The sequence below is a fragment of the Oreochromis niloticus genome, linkage group LG8 (assembly GCF_001858045.2).
Source record: "Oreochromis niloticus isolate F11D_XX linkage group LG8, O_niloticus_UMD_NMBU, whole genome shotgun sequence".
In the NCBI taxonomy this organism is placed as follows: Eukaryota; Metazoa; Chordata; class Actinopteri; order Cichliformes; family Cichlidae; genus Oreochromis; species Oreochromis niloticus.
In genome coordinates, this window is record NC_031973.2 from 11710848 (window position 1) to 11731586 (window position 20739).

The 20739-nt window shown below is 39.3% G+C and overlaps 1 protein-coding gene across 1 annotated transcript; it reads left to right on the forward strand.

Annotated features, from left to right (window-relative positions):
- The first annotated feature begins 2742 nt into the window (after positions 1-2742).
- si:zfos-911d5.4 (uncharacterized) lies at positions 2743-19714 on the forward strand. Its single transcript, XM_005471399.4, has 7 exons — positions 2743-3006; positions 3472-3596; positions 4320-4420; positions 4673-4821; positions 5693-5921; positions 7244-7464; positions 18273-19714. The coding sequence occupies exons 2-7, from the start codon at positions 3478-3480 to the stop codon at positions 18438-18440; spliced, it is 987 nt and encodes a 328-aa protein (XP_005471456.1). The 5' UTR covers positions 2743-3006; positions 3472-3477; the 3' UTR covers positions 18441-19714.
- Positions 19715-20739: the final 1025 nt, after the last annotated feature.

Sequence of the window (20739 nt, forward strand, 5' to 3'; positions counted from 1 at the left end):
GGTGGTGATTGTAGACAATATTAAACTTCACAAAGGAGCTTTTGTTCTCAAATTCCTGCGGCAGTTCAGCCAGTATCGCCTCTGCTTTAATTTAATATCTATTTATTTTACTCCATTGTACGGGTTTTATTGAGGTTGCGCCTGCTTTATCGCCCCGATCTAAACCAGAAGTGAAGGTCAGGAGAGGCAGAGTGCCTCTGTTTATTGGCTTCCATTGAGCCCATATGAGCTGATTTGGCTATCTGCTCTTTCATAGTATTTTGTGCTATCCGGATATTGTTTATCACCGCATTGAGATATTCACTGTGTATTTACTGCTGAATTAAATATTCTTCATCACTTTTGTAATATCCTCTCTGTAGGCTCATGCAGGATGTGAGAATCCTGTTGGATGTGCCAGCAAATCCTCACTGACGATCTATGAGTTCAGGAAGAAAAAACAGCGTGGAACATATATTTGTCATCTGTGTATGCTTTGAAAATGTTAAATCACACTATTTTAGACAGCTTCACTAAATTATTTTGAAGTCTGGACTTGGGAGTGTGAATAAATCCTAAATTCACTTTAATCTTACTCAGCTATACCATAACATTAATCACCCAACTTAGCTGGTTATAAACAAACACAACTGAAAAGCACATTCATATTCATCAGTATGTCCAAGTTGTTCCAGCGACCTCAGATACAGTGTAATGTAAAAAAGAAAAAGCCCAGAAAACTCAGTTCAATACATTTGTGTGTATTTTCTTAATGTTTGGCTTTTCTTATTGCTTTTACAAATAATTACATATTTACACAAAGGTTCTGGTAACTTTGTTTGTTGTTTGAATAACTATAACTATAACTAAGACTGTACCATTCTGGTTTTGAACTCAATACCTTTCACATGATATGGTGAAAAGGTGGTAAATACACTAACTACTACCTGGACAAATAAAGGTTATTCATGTATGCAAAAGTATTGACGTACCTTTCATTTCCTTATATTTTGCCTCCAAGGAGCCAGACTTTCTTGTATTTTTTAACATGGTTTTGAGCAATAGTTCTCCAAGTTTTCTGATTGTCTTTCAGGATATTTTTTTTAATTTGCTGCTTTCTTGATCATTTTCAGTCTTCAGTGATTCCCTTCAGTTGCTCCATTTACTGTTAACTGAAGCCCTAGTCAGAAATTGTCTCAGTGGAAGGATGGCTGTCAAGAAGCCATTCCTAAGGAAGGGAAATGGCTGAGATGTGCCAAATTATACAAAACTGGACTGAAAATCAGTGGCAGTAGATTGTATGAAGTCATGAATCCAAATTTGAAATTTCTAATTCAAGTCGGTGTAAATTTTTTAGTGAGGAAGTCAGGAGAGACAGTCAGGAACAGTGAGACTCTACAGCCATTTGTAAAACAGGGTGGAGGTCCTTTTATGGTTCGGACCTGCATTTCAACCAGTGGTGTTGGGGATCCTTTGATGGAATTATGAACGCAGAAATGTAAAAATATGATTAGATTTTGATCCATCACGCAATGCCATCTACAAAATGCCTGACGGCAGTTTCATTTTTCAGTATGACCATGACCCAAACACAAACTCCCAATGCAGTCAAAGCGTTCGTGCAAAGTATCAGTCATGGACTCATCAGAACCCGGACCTCAACAGATACCAGAACAAAAGGCAGACAAGATCCAAAGAAGACAAACGAATGTCCAATGGGTACCAGTTATGGAGCTGTTTATCATACCATGTGAATGGAGTGATCTTTTTCCTCCCAACACTATTTATTTCTATTATCTATTTATTTTGAAATTTCATGAAAGAAAACTGAATGATCATGAAGTAAAATTTAAAGCTGCTAGATGATAAAGACACATGAACAGTGAAATAGAAACCAATTAGGAAGAAAATGATACTACATCAACCTTAACCTACATCTTGCCAGTTGTCTGATATTGCACAACTGTCAGAGGTGGATCTAGAAAATTTTACATGGGGGGCAAAAGAGGGGGAAGAGGTATACAGAGGGTGGCACATACCTCTTCATTAAACCATGTGAAAACCCCTTATATGTAAATGGAATCAACAATATATACACAAAAACACTTTAAAACTATTCATTGTATCATGATCTCTTCTTAGAAAACAAGTACAATTTTTTAGGTATAAATAAAATAAAAACATTTCCAAAAAATAAATACAAAACAAATACAGCAATAAAGAAATAAAAAGGAAAACAAATGCAGGAAAAGAACTTAAATTACTGTACAGGACTGATTCCAGCTATTCCTTTTAGGAGAGCTTAAGCTTGAAGTAGGGGGAAGGAGGGGTAAATAAGGCTCTACAGCAGGGTGGGCAGTTGACCCCTTTCCCCCTCTGTAGTTCTGGAATAAGCTGTATGGCGTCACTGCAGCCTCGAGAGTCTTGCATAATGTTGCCTCTTGTTGGTTTTTTGGGGGGTTATTTGTTCCTCCTTTACACAGGAACTGGAGGGGTCCTGTTTTGCCCGTGTGTGTGAAACAGATGAAGCTTGGTGTGATATTTTCCCTCACCTAGACTCTGCTACTGTTCATTTTTCACTACGTTAGTCTCCAAATACACCTACACTTGTTTATATTTACTCACACATATCATTGTGTGGCTTTTTCCTGTACCGACTTTGTACTTTTGTACAGTGTTATTGCGATTTGCACAGCGGATGAAAACAACAGTAATGGTTCCCTGAATGCATCATCATGCAAACACTGCAGTGATGGCTGAGTGACGTCACTCCTCCGTGGGAGAAATCTGATGCTGCAGGTCTTGCACGTGGTCTGTTGTTTACTTCTTCCAGGAACAGTGGAAGTGCAGTCAGATAGGGGGAGGAGGGGTAGTCGGCAGAATTGTGAAACAGCTGTCCTGGATAGAGTTACCTTGGAGAGGGGGAAAAAAGACGCGCAGGCTGACGTTAACACCGGGAAAATGTCGAACTGAATTCTCTGATGTTTCCATCTTCAGAGGCTCCGTAAACAGCGCGATACCTGAACAGTACGTATTTGTTTGGCGTCAGCATGCCGCTTTGCTCTCGCTCTTTGTTCTCCTCTTTGAGGTTCGTTAAAGTTCAAGCGTCCAAAGACCGTCAACAAAGCTGTTAACCCGAGTGTAGTTACGAGCACGCCGTTAAACGCAAACAGTGCAAATGCTGGAGTGATGAAAATTGTGAATTTGTTTTGCTAAAAGTTTGATTGGACTGAAAAAAGAGAAAAGAAAGGGGGGGGGAAACAAAAGAGGAAAAGTGTACACAAACATGCTGGATTTTACGACAACATCGCGTTTAATAAAGGGTTTCTGCTGGTCTCCAGTTTATGAGTTATGGGAAACATCTCCCGTTACATATAGACAAATCATTTACATTTCCTTACAGTAGCCGTTGTCTTTCTGTAAATATACCCCAACAACTATAATGCTTATGCTTTTCTTTATTCTCATTTTGTTTATGTGCTTATAATGAAGACTAGGATGTTTCAGCTTGGAAGTCTGCTGAGCCAGCTCCATCTCAGCTCCAAAGCTTCAGAAGCTGCTCATGGCCAAATCCCAAAGCAGACACCGACAGTACCTGACTTTTTACAAAGCGTGATGTAAGTATTAGGTCAACTTAAATCTGCATTAAATTTAGTTGTACAGTTAGTGTGTGTCAAGTGTGTACAGGGACACACTGGCAGTGGTAAACCCCCAGGGGCACAGTTTACTGTGGAGGGGGTCACCTGGGTCCTAAACAGGGCTTAGAAATGATTGAAGTCCAGATTTTTCTTTTTCTTGATGCATCATATTAAAGTTGTAGCACCTGTGCTCTAATGAGCAGCAGAAGAGAAAGAGTGACTGTGGTCCTGCCTACCGTTTATAATCCGTTACAGGTAATGCATGAGCCAAGCCCCCAGCTAGCAGTATTGTGGGCAATAAAGCCCATAATCTTTGTTTTGGGGTTTTTTTGGTTAAGTTGGGTAGAGTTGTCCCTTATAACGATCTTTGCCTATAATTACTGTTCCCCTACCCACTGCTGAAATCAATCCTCTGCCCATGCACTTCACTCTGAGCATTGCAGTGTCTTTCAGTTCATTGTTCTTGTCCATCGCCTACAACCTGCAACCCTAACACTGGTGTCCACAACCTGTGACAGCACTCAACAGCATAATAGTGGAGATGGAGCAGCTTAGGATGATCTAATATAACCTCTATCGGGGTAGCATTGGTGGAGTTTAAAGGCAACATGATAATTCATCACTATTCTGCTTGCAGCTTGTACCACTGCGCTCAAGTGGAGTAACAAAAATATATATTTTTACCATTTACTTCCTCTGTAGGAAACTCACCGGGCTGAAAAAGGAATATGTTTTCTGTAATCTGCGTATCCCCGACCAGCTTCAGACAGCCAAAGATGACATCAACCTTGTCATCCTTTCAGGTGGGTATCTGCTGAAGAAATGCATGGAATAATATGTGAAAATAATATACATATGACATAGGGATGTAAGATTTAGCATCTCCATCTAGATGTTTAAGATTAATTATGTGGACAACAGTTTTTGTAATTGTCTATTTTGCTGCATGCTACGAATTAAAATGGCTTTAGGAAAGAATAAGTTATATTCTAACAGTAACACTAATAGTATAAGACTAGTGACAAGGATTAATGTTTCATGATCTCTTTGCTAAGGTCATGGAATCTTCTGCATAGATGTTAAACCCTGGAGAGGCACAGTGTCTGCTCACAACCAAAACTGGCATGTGCAAGTGAAAGAAGAGGACCAGAACTTTACCAATACCTGCATTGAGCAGATTGAAGATCCACTCAAAGCTATCATGGTAAAAAAAAGACAAGTTTTATCTGAAATGTAGCAATGGCTCCATGAAAACCTAAATGTCAAACTGTCTGGCACACTCGAGTCCAAGGTCCAACCAATTGTCCAATACACTGTTTTCATCCAAACTGTGGTCGGGTTAAGAGATTCTGAGTCACTATAACAATTTATATGGAAATTTTAAATACAGAAGTGCTTCCTAAACTTCCCAAGTGGGCACTCTTCATTTGAAAGGCCGTAATTGTATTCACGGTTTGAGGAGGATGGGGGTGGGGGGTGGGAATGAAAGCAGGCAGGTGCCTAAACACAGCTGTCACCTTATGTGGCTGGGTCTGTTAGGAGTCATTCATTTCCATTTCTATAGATGCTCAAATTGGACTTGAAGCTTGACAGAACAGTTCAATGGCAAACACACACTGCAATATTGAAACGTGTTCTGCTTGAATTGGATCTATTAACTTCATTAATCTACACAAAACACGACAAATTTGAGGTTACATAATTTCTCTAAATGGGCCCTCTTTGAAATTAAAAAGTACACATCTACATCGTGTGTGTTTCAGGTCATCGCAGGAGGAATGTTGAGACATCCTGTGAATGTGAGCACATGCTCAAATTGATGAGTCTCAGCATTGTTCACGTAAATACTGGAACATTTAATACGTTAATCAGCTGGTCTTTAAATTAGATAACTGCTGGACATTTTGCTACTTTTCTCCAGGTGTTTTATGCAAAGTGGATATCAGTGTTGGCTGGTTGGATGAAACAAATCATCTTTTTAACCAAAACAATCCAGGCTTCTGAAAAGGTTTTTATTATTTAGATACTAATAAACAAACAAAATAATAAGTATCTACCTAATGTCTGTCTCTTAGACTAAAACAGCAAACTTCTGCAGTCATTTGAAGAGGAGTGGAGTGTCTGTGCGCCAAAGTCTCTTCTTCCCCAGAATCATCTTCCTCTCACCAGATTGTGAACTGGATAAGGAGCTGAGGAAGAAGAGGGAGCTGGTCTCCCACAGCCAAATAGAGGACTTCCTCAAATCTTTCAAGGAGGGCTATATTGCCTGGATATCAGATGCGCTGACGCCCTCCTGGATCTCTGGTGAATATGCATTAACACTTCGCTCAGTGTTCCAACACATTGCAAAAAGAATTGATCTATAATAACACGATATATGTCTGTTACTATGTCCTAAAACTTGTGAAGATATCCACTGCTGCCTAAAGTTCTGGTGGAATCAATCGCAAATTTACAGACACTCATCATGGGCAAGAATGTCATGGTAATTTGTACAGCATACATTTATCAATTTTGAATTTATTTAGGATTTTCTCTAATCCACACATGGCCAAAGTATCAATACAGGCCTAATATAAACATATACCCCCACTAATATTTGGTTAACTGTCCCTTAGCAAGTTCAACACTTTTGGTAGCCATCAACAAGTGTCTTGCGTAATTCTGCCTGGATATATGTTTAAATTGGTTGGTTTCTCCTGACATGGACCCGACGTTTAAGCATGGCCTACAAATTTTTAATAAGGTTGAGGTTGGGTCTTTGGGAGGGCCATTTCAGAAGCTTAATGTTGGCTTGCTTTATCCATTCCAAAGCCAACTTTGATGTGTGTTTGGGATCACTGCAACTGATCAAGCCGAAGAAACTGAAGGTAATCCTACTCCTTTATTATTCCATCCACTTTGTGCAATGTACGACTACCACTGGCAGCAAAACAGCCCTAGAGAGTGATGCCACCACCACCAGGATAGTGATGCTAGCATTCCAGCAATTTCTAGTTCAGGGCAGGCTTGGTGGTTCCTGGGTTGGTCCTGAACATGGTAACCATTTTCTTCTCATTTGGCAAAGATGTCATACATTTGAATAACTTGTACTTTCATACAGTTGTTTGAGCTGATGGTCTTGGAATCTGCAGTTTACCAATTCCTCCAAGAGACCATCTCAACTTGTGTAACTCTATAGTGCTCTTTCTTAGATCTTCACTGAGTACCTTCTCCATTGTTCTACGCGTCAATTCAACGAGAGCTGTCAAACATACCCTTTTTATGCCGAGAAAGAGAAACTTTGTGGGCCCTGGCCTTGTCAAGTTAAAAGACATAGTATAATTTTTAGCACTACTTATTAAAATATTGAAGTAAATGTATGTATAGATTTTGTATGGATACTTTTGACCCTGTGTGGATTAGAGACAATCCAAAATCAACTCACAACTGTGAACCCCTTGTTTTATGAAGATCTATGCTGTGCAATTATTCCCACCTGTAAATAGAACAGTTGAAAGAAATCATTTACAGCCCCAAATTACCACGACATTCATGAGTGCTTTGTAAACTTCTGACTTAAATTTAGCAATAAATATGACTGGCTCATAAAAGCCAGTTCAACTTGTGTTTTTCTTGTCCTGCAGGTCATCTGTCGTACAGGCAGATGGAATCAGTGCGAGAGGTCCTGAGGAGGGTGGGAACGTGGGATTTGGTGCGGCTGCACTGTGGCGAGCAGCTAAAAGGAGACTTCCAGAGCTGCCCGTATATCGCTCTCAACCGCCGGGAGACAGACACCCTCGAGTTTTCCAGTGTCAAGACCCTTTCTGCTGACTCGCTTTGGGCCCTGCTGGGACACGCTCCTCAGGTCAGTCCGCTACTGTGGTTCTGATGAAGCAGTCACAAACATAAACACCATTTGTAACTTGGGATCAAATGCTTTGTCCAAATGATAGTGTGAAGCATCACGCTCATCATGAACCAGCAGGTGGCAGTAGCACTTTATGACTGCCTCTGTCAATTATCCCGTTCTTCTGGTAACTGGAAAAACACAGGTTTGATTTGTGCTGAAGACCTCCAGAACATGACACCAATTTCACAATTATTTGAATACAATTAGGATCATTTCTGTTTAGAAGTATGAGAAAATTACTGTATAAACACAGATGAAGTGATACAGTTTAGCAATTAAGATAAGAAAGTGAACCGTTTTTTCTTTTTTTTTCACCACACCACAGAGAGCAGTCTAAGCGAGTACAGTGTTCAGCATTTAGATATAAATTAATTTAAATTGTACTGACCAATTTTCCAAACAAATGCTTTTTCACAAAATGTAAATGGTTGAATTTGGTTCTTTTTTTTAAAAACCACTTCGACCACCTACACTTTCTCTCTCAGATCATTTTAATGGACACCCTGGGTGTTATTGAAGCGTTAGGGCAGGTATTTTGTTTGCATCACAGTCTAAAAGGGATAATTTGAGCTGATTAAAATTGAGTTTATGTTTTGGGTTAATAAGCAGATTTCATTCAGACTCTGTAAATGTTGCCTCTCGGGATGCGATTGGCAAATCTTAGCAGTCACTAGAGCAATAACCGAAAAGGTGGTTTATATAGAAGTTTTTTTTCTTCCAAAAAGCAGTATCGAACCTTTAATTATTTTCACTTGGCAGCGGTGCCTCATTTCTGCTTGTCAGTTAACTAAATGTTACCTCTTTAAAGACCAGTGAGTGTGACCCGGCTCAGCATCCATTACAGATTCACACCCACCCTCGGCACCCAGACACTCAGCCTGCGATGTCCATGCAAGCCTGCTCAGGCATTAGTTTGCCCCCACCACCACCCAGCACCCCAGACTGTATGTACTCTCCCCCCTCGCCTCCAGCTGCTGTGTATTTGATACATGACCCAGCAGTCATTAGACAGTCTCCAGTGGGCTCTTTTCTTGCCCAGGGGGACACAAAACATGACAAGAAAATATATTATTTTCAAAGAAATATTTGCAAATGGAGGCACAGTGATGCAAAATTCATCCTCATATTAAAAACAAAAAGAAGGAAATTGGAGAATAGATGGTTAATATGCTTTTGTGAAATTGGTTTTATTTCTCTGATCGGGTTCTAGGTGTGTTGATGCCGTCCGCACCAGGGGAAATCGATTCTGGCACTGAATTTGGATTTTAAGCATTTGAAGGTTTTGCCCTTTTTAATTCAACGACTGTGTCACCTAATTTGCCTTTAGGAGAGAAAAAAATGCTCTCTGCTCATGTGCAGCAGCTGCCAGGGGAAGTTTGGGGGGGCAGCAAAGAAACCTGATAGCTACCCCCATTTTCAGAGCCTACAAATAATGCATGATTTTGATTTTTTTTTTTTAAACTTGTAAACACAGGCTAGAAGATCTCCAACATGACCTACGGTTTCTCTCGGGCATCTGTTAGGTTGCATGAAGTGGCACCAGATGCATTCAGAAAGCTGCTGTGGAGGCAGTAGGTGTGTTTTCTGTGAGCGCAGGCAATTACTCTGCAGAGAATGGGATGTCTACATGCACCAAAGTGGAGAATGATTGAGTGGAGTGGCTGTAATTTATTAATTATGGTCTATATTCTTAGACCACGGTTCTGGCTTCATTCAATTTGTATGGATTGAGGGGTAATTACGGTGTGTGTGTGTGTGTGTGTGTGTGTGTCTGTGTGTGTTAAGGAGAGAGAAAGAGCTGAAGATCTATTCATGTCATAATTTAAAGTGCAGGTTACTTGTGATATTCATCTTCATATTGTCCCCTCTTCTAATAAGGCCAGTTCATATAATGCAGTTTATTCAAGAGAAGACCCTGATTTTAAAAAAAAAAAAAAAAAAAAAAAGTTTCTGACTTGCAGTCAGCCTATACAGAGCCATCTATTAATTGCAGAACTGTGAAGCAACAATTAAGTTCTTTTGAGCGTAACTTGACTACACAGCCCCTCCTAGCTGATTAATAGAGGCAAAGCCGGTAGGTGAAAATCTGCAAATTCACAGACAACATCTCGGCTAACGGAGAATGGTACAAATAATCAGATCTCGGTTGCCGGAGATACATCTTGTCTCCCTGACAAGCTACAGATTCCACACAAATGTAGCTTGTTAATTTAACTCCACCATGACATTCCTCTCCATTTGGCCATCTCCCAGGCTGCACGCGTCACGGGCCTGTAATGGACAGCTGGTGCACTTGGTGCTTAGCACAGAAAAGGCAGAGAGGGTAGACATCAACTGCTTTGTGTGATAATGAATGGAGGCACACAAAAGGCCAGGAGCAGGCCATTTACAAAGCCTGCAAATTCTGCTGTCTAAATAGATAATATTGTCAGCCACTGTGTCTTTTTGGGTTTCTTTTACTGTAGTGAAAAAACAGCATTCATCCTTTTGAGGTAAATATATGCCTTCCCCATTACTTTCAAATATTTATGTTAATCATTAGAAACCATATTCTATGTGTTCTGTATGAGCATGGCAATATCTCCACTTATCAAAGGATCTGTTTCACTAAAAGAAAAAAAAGAAAGAAGACAGCTGTAGTTTTTTTTATTTTCAGTTATGCAAAATTAAACAAAGCGCACTTTAAAGTTGTGTCACTGAGACTACAATTTAGGCGCTAATTCCAGATTCATAGCTCACTTATTTCATGGCGTGCCCAACAAGCCTGTTGGGACACAGTGCGTAGGATGATATCTCCACTGCGGAAAAGTTTTCAAAGAAAAGTTTTTAGATGGATTTTTTTTTTTCTAGAAAGAAAGATCTATGAGTTGCATTGCATTTCCCAACAGAGATGAAAATTATGTGGACACTACCGTGATGTTCAGATTTCTGTAATTGGAGGATCGCTCTCGAAAGGAAACTGGAATTGGAAATAATTCGCGCCAAAGAGTGTGTAGGAAGCTATGGAGGAAAAATAACCGCGCAATTACGCATGAGAAGAGTGCTGCAGATTCACAAGTGTCTGTAATGAACTAGTGAAGACACCGGCACTTATACAGTGGAAGGCAATGATAAAAGCTGCCTTGTAATAGCATGTGATTAAACTTGGTAAAAAAAGAAAAAAAAAATCTATTTTTTCACTCGAGCACTGAACCACAGTGAAGAGTCCCGCGGAGAGATTCTGCATCTGTCAGTTTGAAGATGACTCAATGTGTTTCCTCCAAATTCATCACCCAGCATGCAGTTCCAGTCATTTTAGAGGGCTCTTCAAGTGCTCTTTTGTTAATTTAGTTAAACATGAAACGTTAGAGTTCATGTTTTACACATTCCTACTTAACACAGGTGGAGTTTGAGTTTCACTAAATTTGAATACATGTTTAAGATTAAGCTCCAAGCCATTATTATTCATTAGCAAATAATTTCCGTGAATGTGGAATGAGCCGGGGTTTGCAGGGCACTGTGGGTAATAATATCTGCTGTACTGCATGCATATATATAGAATATTAATTTGTATACTTTGTCTAGAAAATACAGTGCGTGCATTGATAGGGTTTTGTAATATGGTTGCACTAACAGGATTTTCTTTTTAAATATGTTACCACTCAGTTCAAATACACGAATGTTCAGCTATGTAAAATGTTCAAATACTTTTGAATTGAAACCATAAGAAATATTGTATAGGCACATTATAAATCGTTAGAGGATCAAAACTCTGTCACTGATCTTTTTGCAAGATAACTAAAGAACTAGGATGAAATTTTTCCCTCTTTTGTGCAGTTTTACAAAAAAACAACCTACAAATATGAAATAACTCCAAAGTATTTGGTAATGAAAATCATTAGTTATATATTCCTGACTGTATGATTCTGTAAACACAACTGAAAGTCAAAAACTAGTAATGAATTGTTGCACAGTCCTTTGTCGCAGCACATTTAATAAGACCCTATAAGCTTTTTTTTTCCAGTTGATGATTCTGTGACATTACCTAACTTGGCATTAAAAGCTGGTTTTAGTATTTAAAAGGAACTTTTCTGTGGTCATTGGCCAACATGTTAATTTTTATCTCTGTAGGCTCAGTTATTTGTTTTATGGATTCAGGATATTAGAGTGATCCCCGCAGCATAGGTTCTAAGATATGATCAATAGGGATTCATGAATAATGAAGAGGCCGAGTGGAGCAGAGGCACTTAATTACAGCTTCAAAAGCCATTCTCGTTAATTGAGGAGAATAAAGGTGCTGAAGTGGCTTGAATGGCAAAAACTGTAATTTTTTTAACTATTTTATTTTTTTAATTTAATGTCACTTTTCTTTTTTTTAAATTACAGCAAGTCTCTACCTGAAAGCCAGATGGATGCAAGTTCTCACCTTTTTTTCAAATAGATACATTTGTGTTTTTATATTTAGTTTATTTTTGTTCTCAGGCTTTCTTTGACCATTTGTGAGCAGACTCTCATTCTTTTAATGTAAATGCTAATATGCTGCATATCCAGACAGTGTGTGACTGCTGTGCACTGCAGATACAGTATATAATTGACAGCCCTGCCATCTGTTACAGTTATGTGAAATTATGGATAAACTAGTTAACAGACACTTTGGCCCATTGTCTGTTGTTTTGATAATCACCCTTAATAACGGACGGCATCAATATGGTCTTTAAACCTGATTTGGGAGTTAATGGAGTCAGATGGGGGCAGTCAGTGTATGCTCTGGGGGTAATGCTGTTAGAGATGTTCGTAAAGAGCAAATTAAATCAGTCATAGATTGTGCCCTCTCAAGTCAGCCAGACAACCAGACCTATTGAGGAGAAAAAGGAGGGGGATTCATATTTTAACCTCTCGCAGAAAATGCACTTATGTGGATGGAAATACAGTCAGAGCTGGGTGACCGCATGCAAATGGTTATTGCCCAGCCTAATGGCTTCCTGTTAGCTGAGGCAGGTTGGAAGGGGAGTCATATCTAATCGGAACTTAACCGGGCATTTTTTAAAAATATATATAATTTATTTATTTCTTTTTGTGGCCTCAGACGAGCACAGTTATTAACATGGACAGAAATGTCACCACCTCTATCTTAATGGATAGGGTTGGGAGTCAAAGAGAAACTCATATGATTCAATATGTTGCCCACGATAATATTGGTATCACAATACAGCCATTCCAAGATTCAAATAAATGAAAGAAAAAAAAAACAAAATACAGAATTGAAATGCTTAAAATTAATTGATATTCACTTTATTTCAATAGCTCTCTGATTTGCTCTGATATGCTTCATGGCATAGATTGAACAAGGTGCTGGAAAGGTTCCTTGGATGTTTTGATCCATATTGAAATGATAGCAGCACACAGTTGCTGCAGATTTTTCTGGCTGCACATCCATGATGCAAGTCTTCTGTTCCACCACATCCCAAAGGTGCTATATTGGACAAAGGTCTGGTGACTGTGCAGACTCTTAGAGTTCAGTGAACTCACTGTAATGTTCAAGAAACTAGTTTGGGAGAGGTTTGTGACATGGTGCGTTATCATGATAGAAGTAACCATCAGAAGATGGGTCAGGAACAATACTCAAGTAAGATGTGCCATTTAAATGATGCTCCGTTGATACTATGGGCTCAAAAAGGGTATTCTCAAAAGAATATCCCCCAATGCATTATACTGCCTCTGTCAGCCTGAATTGTAGATGGACTAATGCTTTCGTTTTGCCAAATTCTAGCCCTCTATTCAAAGCTCTCTTTCCTAGCGGTTCATGTCCCGCTCATGAAGGGTCCACATGCCTTCCTCCACTTCTTCCTATCCAGAGCGTCTTCTGGTGTGACATTTGCAGCCTTCATATCATCTTTGATTCGGTCCATCCAGTGATTTTTTTTTTTTTTTTTTTTTTTTTTTTTTTTTTTTTTTTTTTTTGGGTCTTCCTCATGGCCTGTTGCCGCCCAGGTCTAATCGTTGGGCTGTTTTAGCGATCAAGTTCTCATCGCTACAGACAACATGGCCGTACCATCGGAGACTCGCATCTTGTCCGTGATCGGCGCCACTCCCCATCGTTTCTTGACGTCTTCATTCACTCATTCATCACTAGCCCTCTATTCAAATGTTACAGCAGAAATCCAGACTCATGAGGCAACATTTTTCCAATCTTCTACTGCCCAGTTTTGGTGAGCCTGTGCAAACGGTAGCCTCAGTTTCCTGTCCTTAACTGATAGGAGTGACACCAGGTTGTGGTCTTCTGCTACTCTTACCCATTAGCTTTGAGATTTTAAATGTTGTGTCTTCAGAGATGGTCTTCTACGTACTTTGATTGTAACAAGTGGTTATATGGCAGTCTGGCCATTCTCCCCTGATGTCTGGTATCAACACAGCCATTCCTGATGCCTGTTTTGAACATTTGGTTATCTTGACCATGTCTACATGCTTAAATGCATTACTGCAATGTGACTGGCTGATTAGCTGTTTGCATTAATAAGCAGTTTAACAGGTGAATTTAACTCAGTGGTTGAATGTATTGTAGAGATAGAGATTGGACTCAGAATATGGGATGCTGTTTACATTTCTTTTTTTTTTTTAAATATCTTGTAAACTCAAAAAATAGCAGGTAAAAACAAAATCTTATCATATATTAAATTAGAATAAAGCTGGCTTATTTACTTGAGCCACTTCTATGGGGGGAAAACACTTTTGGCTGATTGTTAATCAGATTCTGTTTTGTGTCTTAATGGAAAATCATTGAGTCAGATCATCAAGATCATGACTTGCGTTGAATCAAATTACCGCTGGTAGTCACTCACTCAACGGATTGTTAATATATTCATCTTCTGAGCCAAACCACACAGTGCTTACCTAATTGCCTTGCAAACCATTTTTGGTCCATTTCCATGACATTTGGCCCATCGACAAAGAGGTTTGGTGCGCCAAAGGTGTGTTGCTCAGTGTCCCCCCCTTCGTCCGTGTCTAGTGAGACACGAAGTGGAACAAAGAGCCCGTCGTCTGAAGCTGGTGTGGCTTTACGCTCACTCAGAGTTCACCTGAAACACTGCACCATGGCTCCAGGTAACAGCCTCTGCTGACTGATACACCGCTGGGATTCTTTGACTTTATCAGGGGAAGAATCTGAACTTTGTGAATGGCAATACATGCAGGTGGTGACATGTCCCTACCCAATTACACAGTTCCTCGGATTTGTCATACCTGTCAGACCTTAATGACCAATAAATACATTTATACAGAAATAATTCTGTAGTCACGATTAAACATCATTGATTCATGTTGGTTTTATTAGCAGAAGTGATTTAGGACTCCTGAACTATCTTTAAAAGAACTAGCTCTAAATCTGTGCCATGAAGATCCCTGCAGATGGGAGATAAGATAACCACTGGAGATGGCTATCAGCAATTTGCATGGAGAGGTTTTCAGAGAATGAGTTGTCTTGTTGAGTATAAGAGGTTAAAAGGTGAACAGTGAACCAGACGTAGGATTTATGACTAGTAGCAGACGGTAAATAAGAAGAAGTTGTCTTGTTGAAATGTGAGGAGTGATGTCATTCACATGGCTCCTGCGACACTGAAAGTGAGAGGGAGATCAGGGTAGACACCGTTAGGTGAGCTCTCAGCCCTTTGTGTGACACCCAGCCTTAGCCCCAAGGGTCTTGTTCTTTCCATGAAATGCACCATTTTGGCCTGCTGGTGCTTGAAGTAGCGATGGTTCTCTTACAATTGTGAACAAATCACAGAAAAACCTAATACCTAATTTTAGTGACTTTAAAGTGTTCGTTTTGGCTTATTGGAGAGTGTGTCGCTGTGACATGTTGCATTTCATCTTAAGTGTCGGATAGATGACATTTTTGTTGCTATCAGCAGCTACTTTACTGGGGGGTTTTTTTCTTCTGCTGCAAGTCAGATACAGAATGATCTTTTACTCTTTAACACACCCTCTCATTCACTTGAGGGATAACATGCACTGACAGTTCCTGTACCTGGCACGCGGTCTGTGCTGAGCAACATCTGGCAGGCAGCTTGTCTAGACCACACAGAAACTTGTTTTGCTCTTTTGTATTTGAAATCTGTAGCTTACCTGCTTGGTAACTATTGTTTGGCGGATGATGCCGCAGAAACGGACGATGATGAATTTAAATGGCTGTAAATTAAATTTGACACAATTCATCTCTACACTAACATTCTCAGACAGGATTTACGTATACTCCAAAGCAACCACGGGCAGCAAATTAGCATGGTTGTTACTGTAAATATGTTTCTTAATATAATTTGCAGGATTGTTCTGCGGCGTGTTTTATAGCTTCCCTGCTTCTGTGTGGGTTTTGTATTGTCTGCCTCTTGTGCACTACAAGTATGGAAGTACTCAACTTTGGCTCCATTAAATTAGCTAATTGCTGATTATGAACTATTGCGCTGCGCTGTGATTTGTTAGAATAATTCCTTTCTGATGTCTTTGTCTCGGTTTGTGTGCCTCTCTGCCACCAGCTGTCATTAAGCTATTTTTTCATGTATCCCAAATTAATAGACACTCACTCACTCTGAAGTGTCTGATGCTATTGTAACAGAAGCCACGTGGCATTCGGCCAAGGCTGCAATATAAGACGCAATTGTTTAGCTTTTTTTCATCTTTATCCCTGTTTTAATGCACAGTAATAAGTAAGTAAATGCTGGAAAGACGTGTGTCTGAAATCGCAGTGGCCTTTGTTGTAGATAATTAGGTTAGCAGCAAGAGTGTGCAGGTGTTGAGGGTGTGCTGTGTGCTCATGTTGTGTTATCGACTTGCTCATATTCGTAGGCTGTCAGGGGTGTCGCACTTTCCATCAGCCCCAAAGCTCACCAACCTCTTCACTATTAAAATGATCACTTTCAATAGCAGACAAAGGAAAGAGGGAACATATCTAGTGCAGGGTATTTTCCCCACCTCTAATGCTTATCTGCCTTTTGATGTCGGCGTAATAAAAGGCCTATTGGGCTTTCACAATGACCTGCAAAATGGACAAGGGCCGATATACTGGGCTCTGACTGTCGCTACCATTAACTAAAAGGCCCAGACATTATGGAGAGCCGGGGATGAAAGTACATGGAAAAAAAAAATAATAATTGAAAAATTGCCTAATGCTAAAGTGAAAGAAAATGGAACTGTGAAAAGGCACTGTAATATTCTGTTATCCCCGGTAAATGCAGCCAAACAAGAGATGCAGCAAGGCATTCTTTTTGAAATGGATGTGGTTCAATTACCTGTATGTCTAAATCTAGTTAAGGCTTCCATTGTCGGGCTCGAAACATAACAGGCAGTTTTTGTAGTGTTAAAGCGTATTATGCCCTACAACCTACATAGAATCAAGAGAGGTATGACTCCATTCAAGATGCGGAGGGAATTAAAATTCACAGTGAGACCGAGGTTAATTTATGATTTAGTCTGTTTCGGGCTACTGTTTGGATCACTGTTCTAACAGAGTTCGAGCTCAATATTCGAACAAGCTCGAGAAGAACGTTTCTAAATATGTTTTAAAGAGTATTGAAGGATTAGCATCCAATAAAAGCAGAATCTGGTTTGTTTTACTGTGTAAAACAGTTGACTAATTCAGACTAGACTAGGCTACGTAGATGGGCATGATATTGATGAACAAAACTAGCAGACTGGCAAATATTTTACTAGTTTTACCTTTTCTTATATAATTTATTATTTCTTTGATATTATGTATTATTTATATTTTCAGTTATAAAGACACACAAAACCTAACCTGTAAACCTTGAGTTTGATGTTTAAGTAAATGCCTTAATGTTGGTGTGTCTGTGATAATCTAAAAAAAGAAAAACATGTGCCTTTAACCTATAATTTTTAAAAAAGACATATAGTAATATAGTGCATGTATTGATTTGTTTGGTCAATAATTTAAGATCCCAGTTGTAATACACATTGTACACATCTTACTTGAAATGTACCTGCCCCTGATTGGTTAACCTCAAACTGCTGACTTCATAGTAAATAAGTGAACATCTGTATTTAGATCTATTCTGTATATAATACACGAATGATTAACAACCACAAAAAATGTCAAATTAAAAATACAGTTTTACAATTTATAAAATTTTAAAATTTACATGGGGTTGTGCAGTCTTGGTGGTCGTCAATAACTTCTTCTACTTTACCATAATTAATCGTCATCTGTTGAGCTATATGTCTGTGATATCTAAGAACTTAATTTCTAATTCCGTATTCCATATTTAGTGGCGAGTCAGATACAGATTTAGGTATTATAATACATCTTTTTTTTTTAAAACATATAGATGGTTTCAGATTGGCCCAGCAGTTAAGGATGGGAGGAGATGGGGTGCATACAGACATGTATGCATACGCTACAATTATTTTAGTAAGGTTTACATATTATAAATTGATTCTATAGTGTTGTGGTTTACACATTGATTTATCCAAGTCGCTGGTTTTATTCTAGCTGAAGACATAAATCCCCTTTTGGGTCGTGGCATCTGGCGTTAAAACTCACTAGACATGCAGAGCCACCCATTGTAACAAGGAGCAGGTGAAAGTACCTTCATTCAACATTGTTATAAACTGATACAGTGATTACAGAAGAAACTGTAGATTTTTTTTTTAGTCATGAAAAACATCATTACCTGAAGTACTACTTTAGTAAGTTGCAGGTGTGATGCATACACGGTCCTAAAACCAAGAAATATCCAATGAATTTACTAATTATTTCTCTCTGTGGCACTTTGCAGGTAACTGTTAAAATGTATAAGCGCGGATCTAACAGCTGGCTGGGGAAATCCCTGAATGCCACCACCACCATCCCCTCCAACACCTCTGTGATCTTCAGGATCAGCGGCGAAGAATCAGATGCTAAAATCCCAGCAAACGCCATTCACAGCATCACGCTCAGCATATGACTGTGTGGAGATAATACAAACAGGATCGCCATCGCAACATGGCACTGAAGAAGCAAGGGGAAGAAAAATTGCTTACTTGTGTGTAGCATCTTTTTTTAACTGAGTGCCTTTTAACATGCAGTGTTTGTACTTTGCAATATTGTAGGACTTCCAGATGTTTTTATGTGCTCATTTATTGGGGAAAAAAGGAAATAGAAAAAAGGTCCTATTTGCCAATTTCCCTGATTCTCCTTAGTGACAATATTATGTTAATGTAGATGGTTTCAGACAATTAGCACGATTAGCTTTCTCTTGTTTTGAATTTCTAGGGCTGGCCCACACTTTACACTAGCCATTAATGAATCATTATGCAAGCTGATTGTGTCACACCGATTTAGGACTGAAGTGTTTAATGTGTTAATTGTGGCGGTTAAAAACCGGTGGCCTCCGGCACATCGAGGGCCGAGGATGTAACTGCCTCTGTGGGTTTAATGGGAAGTTATTTACGGTCTGTTTAGACAGTGGAACTGTAAGGTGCTTTATTAATATGCTCCACCGCACGGAGGAGATGATAACTATTCAAGAGCACACGGGCACAGCAACCAGCACCATTCATAACTGTGTCTGAGTCACTTTCCATCAGTTGCCCAGGCTTCCACAGCTGCGCTAACAGCTAGCAATTGCATTTACTGGGCCTGGCAGTGGTCATAATGAAGTTATTCCCAACAGGATATCAGTGCCTTTAGCTAACAGCTCTCTCTGTTGATGGTATCTTTCTGTATGGCATGTCTACCTGAAACATCATTACACTGTACTCAAGCTACTCACTTTTTCAAATGTCTGTTTACTGGTTTACCTGAGGGGCAGATCATTGGTGGTTTTAAAGCCATCACTGAGTTGTTTACATTGGTTGCTGCATATTTTTGAGACTGGTTGTTTTGTGGTTTGAGTCAACATTGCTTGAAATTATAGGTGTTTTCATGAATTTATTGCCTATACATATTTAAACCTACATAGTCCTCAGGAACTGTTTTCTCCAAAGCACTTGACAAACAATATTTGCAATATCAGATGGTCTGGTATGGGAAGGACTTCAAGGAAATTACTATGTGGATATCTGATAAGTGGTGGGTGCATGCACGTTTTACTGTAATTTCATTATACATTGAACCATGCTTCTCAGTTGATTTATTCAGGCATGTTTGCTTTATTCATTGGTGTGTGGGGTTTTTAGGCCATTGAGCTATCAAATGTTTGTACCACGTGTTGTTGTAATAAAGAGATGTGACTATTGATTGGTTCGGTTAGTTATTTATACCATTTTTGGACTGAAGTGGCCTCAACCATCTCAGTCCTATTTTTTTTTTTTGTTTTATTTTTGTAGTGTCATTATTGAATCATCTTAGGATACAGCAGAATAACAGGAATGGTTTGGAATCAGCCGATGCAGCTCTATCTCTGTAGTTCTTAGTTGTTATGCTGCAGCATTTTGGTTTAAATTCAGGTGTTTTAGAGTCCAAACTATTGTAATGTTCTTAATCATCCAAAAGTAACAAATGCATATTAGTGTCTCATAACAATTATACACTCCCCAGCCACTTTTTGGGGGGTATCTGATCAACTTTGGGGCTAAGAGTTGCCCACCAATTTGAATGACAGTGTATCGATCACTGAAACCTCTAGTCTGCATGCCAAATGTATCCGCGGTCAAGATATTGAACCCCAAGTTGCCCCCAGTGTATTTATTCACTGTCTATGTGTGTGTAAATGCACTTACACATAGGTACAACTCCTGCATGATTTTTTAGTGGAAAGTGCTTTGAGTATACTGAAAAGCAAGGTGCCAAATCTAATAAGCCAATCACATGGCAACCACTCTATTCATGTAAGTAGGACAACCTGCTGAAGTTCAGTCGAGCATTGGAAAAAGTTTTGTTCATGGCAGACGTCAGAGAATGGACTACTTCGAGCTGATAGGAAGGCAACAGTCAACCCAAATAACCACTCATTACAACAACAAGGCGTGCAGAGGAGGAACTCTGAACACAAAACACACTGAACTTTGTAGCAGATGAGCTACAGGAACACAACAGGTGCTACTTTTGTCAGCTAAAAACAGGAAACCGAAGATACAAATCACAATTGCTCACCAAAATTGGATTCTTGCTTTGGCATAATCAACATGGATGGCTCATGGATCCATCCTGCCTTGTATTGAAGTTATACTGCTGCTCATGGTATAATGGTTTAATGAAGTCTTCTTGGCCCACTTTGGCTCCTTTAGTACAAATTGTGCATTGTTTAAATGCCACAGCCTACT

What these genes read in the sequence shown, in the direction of transcription:
- si:zfos-911d5.4 (XM_005471399.4), top strand. Translation starts at nt 3,478, where the DNA reads ATGTTTCAGCTTGGAAGTCTGCTGAGCCAGCTCCATCTCAGCTCCAAA. An exon ending in GACTTTTTACAAAGCGTGAT is followed by an intron (nt 3,597 to 4,319) that starts GTAAGTATTAGG and finishes CTTCCTCTGTAG; the next exon opens with GAAACTCACCGGGCTGAAAA. An exon ending in GACGCCCTCCTGGATCTCTG is followed by an intron (nt 5,922 to 7,243) that starts GTGAATATGCAT and finishes CTTGTCCTGCAG; the next exon opens with GTCATCTGTCGTACAGGCAG.